At 45.2% G+C, this 8,552-nt stretch overlaps 1 protein-coding gene across 3 annotated transcripts in view; it reads right to left on the bottom strand.

Moving 5' to 3' along the window:
* LOC116829382 (formin-like) overlaps positions 1 to 8,552 on the bottom strand; it is a 254,480-nt gene that overhangs the window by 228,204 nt on the left and 17,724 nt on the right. For 2 of the 3 annotated variants that reach the window (XM_075065487.1, XM_075065488.1), the window contains exon 3: positions 7,265 to 7,297. The exons of the other annotated variant lie outside the window; for it this stretch is intronic. In XM_075065487.1, the coding sequence (XP_074921588.1) occupies positions 7,265 to 7,297 (33 nt within the window). The remainder of the gene's footprint in view (positions 1 to 7,264; positions 7,298 to 8,552) is intronic. 3 annotated transcript variants of the gene reach the window in all.

Here is an 8,552-nt window from a genome sequence, read left to right as displayed (position 1 = left end):
CCCTCCGGGCTGCTTCTCTCCTCAAGCAAACACTAACTGTGGACATTCCAAAGGAATCCCCCTGCCTGCCTCTGCTCCAGCAAACAGTAGCTGTGTTTGTTTTTTAGATAAGCAGCTCCGGGAGCCCCGAGTTCACACCAAAACAAAGAGAGGCATCACAACAAAACAAAGAGAGTTCTTTAGTTAAAAGCATTATGGGAAAATTCCAGGTCAGTTACAACATAGTAAGATTAATCACTGTTTACACTGGCACTCCAGCACTGCAGCACCAGCACTGTTCTCTTTATTCCTCTCGTCCATGTGGAGTACAACCAGCGCTGTAGCCAGGGAGATACAGCGCTGTATGTGCCTTGCCAGTGTGGACGGGGAGTAACTTGCAGCGCTATAAAGCCAATACCAGCGCTGCAACTCTCCAGTGTAGCCAAGGCCTTACTTATAATCTCTGTATGCCAGGTTTAAGGTAATATTAAAGTGTTTGCTAAAACTGCAAAATGCCAGAGTCAGGGGAGAAGCATTACCAAGTGTGAAATACTAGTTTACCACAAGAAGTGTCATCTCTTCCCCAACAAGGAAGGCCTAAAGACATCAGACAAGCCACTGTGGAACATCAATGGACAAAAGACTTTGTTGATTGCTCCCCACCCCTCCTATGAACTAGAGACATGCACAAACTGTCCTCCCATCAGCCTGAGCTCTGGGGGAAGGGGATAAAAAGCCCTTGTAAGGATGCTGCCTTGGGTGGGACACTTCTGAGACTATCAATTCAGGACAAATTGCTTAAAGCAGGGCAGTTATAGCCCAAGGCTGGGGTTCCTTTATCATTAAAGCACACCAAACCAGTCAGACAGAGAGGGCTTTGGTTTTACCCCACTAGCTAACCACACGTTATACAAGCAATTCCCTTAGACACTCCAATTTCCCAGTATTACCATCAGTGCCACTCAATATGGGGATGAATGGTTATGAAAACCAATACCCCAGTAAAAGACAAAAGGTTCTCCCAACTGGAAAGGACCAAGCCCCAGACCCAGGTCAACATATGAATCAGATTATACGGTCACAGTTTACGTCAATAATGTCACATCCCTGTCAAGAAAAAATATCACTTTGCTGTTTGGAACTTGGAGAGGACAAAATTTCTAAGCATAAGCAGGGGTTCCCCAAGCTGCTTAGCTTAGGTTAGACTGAATGGACATACTGCACTTGCATATTACAGCAGTGTCTATTACTTTTTCAAATATAAGACTGTAACTCATTTGTGTATGTATGTTTACCTGCTTTCACCTTGTAAATAACTCTCATTTCTTTTTCCTAGCTAATAAATCTTGAGTTAGTTTATTACAGGATTGGCTACAAGTGTTATCTTTAGTAAGAGATCTAAGGTACAATTGACCTTTGGGACTGGGAGTAACTTGAATATTGTTGTGATTTTTGCTGTAAGGGACCATCTATCAAAAGGCAGGCATGCATGGGTGGCAAGATAGACCAGAATGACCAAGAATAGTGTCTATGACTCCATATTAAGGCTATTATAGTGCGTTAGGAGTTTACACTTGTTACTTGGTTGATGAAAATCTAATTATATAACATACAGCCAGTGTGAGGTTTATGTCCTGTTCCTTGACACTCTGCCCTGAGTGCACCTGGCACTCAAGGTCATGAGCCACTCCAGACAGCATGACAAGGATGACAAAGGGAGATAAGGGAAAGATGCAGATTTTTAAATAAATTTTTAATTGCTCATATTTTTAGATATTGCAGTTTTTCTTCTTCTACTATATTATTTTTAAAATTAGAGGATCAGAACCAGGCTAGATTAAAGAAGAGGAGAACAACACTTGCAAGCAAACTAAAAGAAGCAAGTTGTGAAGAGGTTTCAGAGTGTTCAGACTCTGCTATCGTACTGATTTGATTATAGTTCTGGGTTTTTTCATTATGTTAGACTATTAGTATATGCAGGATTGTTGTAGCTATGTTGATCCCAGGATCCCAGGTGGTGCATGAGTCTTCTGTTTGGGGAGGCTCAGGCTTTGTCTACACTTACCATTTTGCAGCACTGGCAGTTACAGCTGTGGTCGTACAGCTGTGTACAGCCAGCGCTGCAGTGTGTCCACACTGACAGCGACCAGCGCTGCAGTGTGTCCACACTTGCACCAGTTGCAGCGCTGTTGTGAGTGGTGCATTGTGGGCAGCTATCCCACAGAGCACCTCGTCACTTAATTCTTGGCAGCCTGTTCCTTTTTCAGAATGGTTTTCCATTATCCGCTCCAGTCTTTGCAACTTTTTATATTCTGTGAATACAGCCATCATAGATGTACTTAGCACACATCTCTTCTGTCTTCTTGGTTTTTTTCTTAAGCTTTGCATCCTTGTCAGAAGTCGCACTGATGGAGCGTTCAGGTCACTTTAAAAAAACACAGAGAAGGATACAACTTATTGAATACAGAGCCTGCATCGTTTTTAAAGAGTTTTAGTGTAGCATCATTACACATTCTGAGCATAGCACAAGGAGAGGCCGCAGCTGCAGATAGACTGCGAGCTTCCCACAACGCGGCCACAGTGGCAAGGGGGGGCTGCCACGTGGCTACACCTGGAAGGGGTGGGTGAGGGTTGAGCTTCACTGTGGCGCCATGGGTTCTGTGACTTGGGAAAGCAAAGAGCAGCTACAGGAAATAACACAAAACCCTACACCCAAGTCTGCCACAGAGCTACTGCTCAGAAGCCATCTTGCTCACGAGCGCTTCCTGGGAGGGTGGGGGCTTGCTTCACTGTGGACGCCCATGGGGTTTCTGTGACTGGGGAAGAGCAGAGAGCAGGCTACAGGGAAAAACACTAACCCTCAACCCACTTCTGCCACAAGTGCATGCTTACCCTCAGAGGCCATCTTGGCAACACGCAGCTCACCGGGAAGGGGTGGGGGTGGGGGTTGCCTTCACTTCTGGAACCATGGGTTTCTGCGTGCTGTGTGGAAAGCAAGAAGCAGCTACGAGGGAACATCAATGGGCTATTCCACATTGTAGGCAATGCTTGCAGGCAGCATACCCCCCTGCTCCAAAAATTGCTCCTTATATATAAGCTTCTTACCCAGGAACAAGGCTCGCTCTGCTGGTTCGTCAATACCAGTCCCAGCAGTCCTGCGACGGCTAGCTTCTTCCTGGCCTGGAAAATACTCCTCGTGCATGACTTCTGGGGTGCTCCAAACCGTCGTCACCTCCCTCTGCGGGTCCCTTCTAAACAACCTCCCCTCCTCTCGCGGTGGCATCTGAGCCCAGGGCAAGTGGAGTGCTAAGCGATGACCAGAGAGGCTGGAAAGGAATGCGCGGATAAGTTCTGAAGACCTGGAGGCATAAACGCTGGTGAGTGTCCCACACGTGAATGAAAAGCGCTGCATTCCCATCACTGTCTGCTACACGGAGAGCGGAGACCAGGTGTACAGCCAGCGCTGCATACCAGGGAGATTGCCCGCGCTGGCGTGAGTCTTTTAAGTGTAGACACCTGCTAAAGTTGCAGCGCTCGTAAACCGCCCTCGCCCAGCGCTGCATACTTGCAAGTGTAGCCAAACCCTAAGATGCTGGAGCATCTGGGAATTCCTAGGAGTGGGGGCAGGGGCACCCGCGCCCTGGACCCGACTCCACCCACAAACTTCTTCATCTTCCCTTGAGGCCCACCCTCTCTCTGGCCGTCTTCCTACCTTCGCGCCCGTTGAGGATCTGGAAGTCTATAGCTGTTTCCGCAACAGCCGCGAAGTCGCATCGGCCCAACAGAGCTCGGTGGGCCACATCTATTCCTTCTTGTTGGCGCGTTGGGAAGTTAAGTGTGCACCCGCCCACTTCCTCTTTCTGCCCCATAGCGAGACGAGTCTTCTGGTCTATTAGCAGTGGGAAGTGTGGAGTGGGGCGGCAGATGCAGCGAGGCCGAGGAAAGGCACGAGCGTTCTGCGATTCCCTTACCCCACTCCTCTTCTGCCTCTTTCCTGCCCACAGCCCTACACTAACACGCACGAGTCTGACGATCGCGGCGATCTTGTCCTGGCGCCACAGCACCTGCCTCACGATCCGCTCTCTGCTCTTCCCTGAGGCCCACCTGACGCTCCTCTCCGCCTCTTCCTCCTGAGGCCTGCTCCACCATCGCCCGCTCCTCTCCAGCTGTCATAAACAGATGGTAAGGGTAAAAAGTTATCTAGCCTAACTAACACCCGACCAGAGGAACCAATGGGGGAACAAGAGGTTCAAAGGAAGGAGAGAAGTTTTTCCTTTGTGGAGAGTTTCAGTTTCAGCTGGAGTGAAAAAGATCAAGGAACCAGCCTCTTATCAGAGTAGTAAGTTTTAGAAAGGAATAAATAGGTTTATGTTATTTCTTTGTAGCCTGTCTTTCAAATTGAGGTAGATCAAATTGGTATTTGAGTATTTTTTTTTTTTTGTGCAACTAAATTGTGCCCAGGGGAACATCCTCTGTGTTCTGAATCTGTTGTATGTGAGAGTAGCTGGTATGCTAATCCTCCCAGAAGGTTTTCTTTTACCTTCTTTTCTTTAATAAAACCCTTTTTCCTTAATACCTGATTGATTTTTCCTTGTTTTTTAGATCCAAAAGGATGGATCTGGACTCACCAGGGATCGTGGGGGAAAGAGAGGGGATGGTTAATTTCCCTGTTTTTAAGATCCAAGGGTGGATCTGTGTTCACCAGAGAACTGGTGAAGTCCTCAAGACTACCAGGGAAAAAGGGGGTATTGGGGGTGGTGGCATTGATACCAGATCTAAGCTAGTAATTAAGCTTAGAAGTGTCCATGCAGGTCCCCACATCTGTACCCTAAAGTTCAGAGTGGGGAAGGAACCTTGACACCAGCTCTTCCCCCTGAGGTGAACCCCCACTACCCCTCCTCTCCTCCTCTTCCCCTGAGGCCTTCCCCTACCGGCAACCAGGGGCGGCTCCAGGCCCCAGCATGCCAAGCACGTGCTTGGGGCGGCATGCCGCGGGGGGGCGCTCTGCTGGTCGCCAGGAGGGCGGCAGGCAGGCAGCCTTCGGCGGCTTGCCTGCAGAGGGTCTGCTGGTCCTGCGGCTCCGGTGGACCTCCCACAGGTGTGCCTATGGAGGGTCCACTGGTCCTGCAGCTTCGGTGGACCTCCCGCAGGCATGCCTCAGAAGGGTCCACTGGTCCTGCGGCTTCGGTGGAGCCGTGGGACCAGCAGACCCTCCGCAGGCATGTCTGCAGGAGGTCCACCGGAGCCGCGGGACTGGTGACCGGCACAGCACCCCCTGCGGCATGCCGCCATGCTTGGGGCGGCGAAATGTCTAGAGCCGCCCCTGCCCGCCGCCCGCTCCTCTCTATGGCAGAGATGAGTGAGCAACGGGCGGGTCAGACCTCAGGAGAAGAGGCCAAAACAGGGGTGGGGCCTTGGGGCAAAGCACACGCAGGGTCATGGTCTGGGCACCAGTGGCCCCTTCACTTCCATGGAGCTTCTCTTCCGGTACTCCAAAGGCGGCGCACCTTCAAAGGGAAGTGACCCACACTTTATCTGTGGTATTTGCCCCCCGCATGGACAGCGTTTTGGGAGGATGCTTAACCTCCCCCAATCTCTTATATGTGCTGCCTATCTCCAGAATATTAGAGAGATGAGGTGGGTGAGGTAATATCTTTTATTGGATCAACTTCTGTTGGTGAAAGAGACAAGCATTCACGCTTACACAGAGCAGGTCCCTTATTGGTATTTAAATACATAACAGGTAGTGCTTTAATTTTTTTTAGTGGTTTCTGATAGTATTTTACACATATACTTTTACAAATTCCAGAAAATGAGACTACGACAACACAAAACAGGTTTCAAGCAGCTTGAGTTCAATTCCTATTACAGGGCTCCAAGAAGGATTAGAAATGCATCAATAGTATGTCAAGGGTCATTGCGCCTCAAAGCATCCCAGACGCAATGTTGCATGCATGTAAACATGACAGATTGCATGCAAACATGTATGTAAACATGACACAACATGGAGGTATTAAATGGATCTCTGACACAAAGTTTCACTTAATATCTCCATCTCACAACTGCAATGACTTCAAAAAGGACAGTGTGTGGGTGGTTCTTTTAAATAAATTATGAATAAAATTACAATGTAAGCATAGAAAGCAAATTTTAAAATAAAGATTTTTAGGTTGGTTAGTTTTAAAGAGACAAAGGGCCATATTTCTATTCTGGATTAAACATTTTGAAGTTAGATGTTAGAGGCAAAAGGGGTTTTGTTTTTAGGAATTCCTGCAGCAAAGTTTAAAAAAAAAGATTGTTAGAAGTCAATCTTAATCAACACAAATTAAGCTAGAGAGCAATAGTTTTCTGCAATTATAATCAGAAACCTTTAGCAATCCTTCTAATGCCAAATTTGCAGACAGAATTTATTCTCTGCCACAGATAATTTTGCCTTTGTTTAAAATATTTTTATTTCTCGCCATTTCTATATCACTCAGTACTGTAGAACATTACAAAATATCAGAGGTGCTCATATTTGATGCAGGAATCACTAGACTACCATTGTGACTTGGATTTGTACTGCAATTTCCTCAATGTACAAGAGGCTTCTCTAAAATTAATTGACAGAAGCATTGCTCAAATGATAAGTGTAGTAGAAATAATTATGTATTAATAGGTTAAATGGTTTCTTTCATTTCCTTACAGCACAATTAAAATCTGCTTTTCCTTCCAGACACTTCTCCACTGATTCATGAATAACTCTGCTAGAAATTTATATACTGGTATCTAACTGCCTTCACACAGCTTTGAAATGGGTGAGGTACTGCCACTATTTCCTTCTCAGAGCTAAATAAATTCTTATTCTGAATTAGGAGCAATGTGTTCGACGGGATACACAAAATGTGACAGTTCTCTGTTGTCATCCTGTTCCTGGGGGCTCCAACATTTTAGAATTGCAAGATTTTTCACTCAGACACAGAACCTTTTGAGATGGGTATTCAAATGGGAGAGATTAATCCAAGTGCTACTTATTTTAATGGGACACTTGTAACGTGCTGGATGAAACTGAATTGGTTTAGTGATCACGATAAACCTCAGGTTAGAATTTTCCCATTTATTCTGCAGCACTACAAGAGGCCTGTTTAATTGTGAGCTCAAAACTTAGAGAGGCCCTGAATATATGTTCTTTATAAATCTTTCCATTATGAAAAAAAGTCATAAAGTAGGTACCCACTGCCTTTAAGGAAACGAGAGAAACCAAAGACTAGACATACACAGACAACAAAATACACTCTCTACCCACCTGGTGGTCCCTCCTTGTAAAGTTTTAGGTTAGCTAGAGACAAAAGCATAAGCATTTTAGCCTCAAACAATATATTTGTATTTTCATATTCATTACATATATCAGATATAGTACTCGGTGATTCCCATGTCAAACAGCAGTACTTCATTACTCATCATTGTCATTATTCACTACTGCAAACCCATCTACAGTATTATCAGGAAAAACTGTGTCATGATTATGAACCGCTTTATCTCTGTTAACTGCTATTAAAGATTACCATCTCTGCTAAAAGTTAAGTCAGAAGTACATTTTTAGAACCCTTGCATTCTACACTGATACCAGAGAAACTCCGTTTTGAAGTCCCCAGAATCCATTTTGTAATTCTGGCTTCCAATTTAAATAAAGAAGAGTCACTCCACCATTAAATGGAAGCTGCAGGTCATGTAGCAGTGAATATAGAATTGGTGGGAAAAGCAAATTAGCAGGGATCCACCAGATCATAACACTCTGAGGTAAACAACAATGGTGACCATGTGAATGAATGTGTAGTAGCAAAAGAAAAAAAAAAGATGGAATGTGTAGTAAAAGAAAAACACACTACAAAAAGTGTCTAGAAAGCTCTGACATGACTGTATAAAAGGCAGTGTGTCAGTGGGCAACCAAGAAAGTCAGAGCTAAGGTGCTGACAGTGAAGACGGAGCTGAGGAGAATGGACTGGAGAAGAGCAGATGAGAGGAGACCTGAAGAAGCAAGCAAGAAAGCAGCAGCAAGTGGCTGTAGCACCAGAAGTCCTGTGTCAGCAGACAGATTATGCTTGTCAGTTATAATTACAGTATAGTCTTAGAATGTGTATGTGTGAACTAATAAAAATGTTTATGTGTTGATAATGAAAGAAATGTATAAGATTTAAATCATTTAAGGACTGTCAGCAGCCTATGACAGACCAGACATCTGTAAAGGGTGCAACCGCTTAGAATCATATCAGCTGTAGGTTATTGTGGTTGGGGTGCTCTTTAAATTGCTGAAGGGATCTGTGTTTTTAGATTACTACTAGATTACTACTGTATTATGGATTATTGTTTATAAAAATAAAAAGGTGCCTTGTTTTGGAAAAGAATACTGCTTGTGTCAATCAATCATTTATCAGAAGGCTGCATCTGTGTCCTCCAGGAATTTCCTTAGCTACCCTAGTGATCCATACTATAGGAGAACAAAAAGGTGAACAGGTGGGCTGTTTTAAGGAAAACCTTTTAGAGGATATTTAAATTAATCTGTTTTTGAGGGAACCCTAGATAAGACCAGGAGG

This window comes from Chelonoidis abingdonii, chromosome 4 (assembly GCF_003597395.2).
Source record: "Chelonoidis abingdonii isolate Lonesome George chromosome 4, CheloAbing_2.0, whole genome shotgun sequence".
Lineage (NCBI taxonomy): Eukaryota > Metazoa > Chordata > Testudines > Testudinidae > Chelonoidis > Chelonoidis abingdonii.
This window is presented reverse-complemented; position numbering and strand designations above follow the sequence as displayed.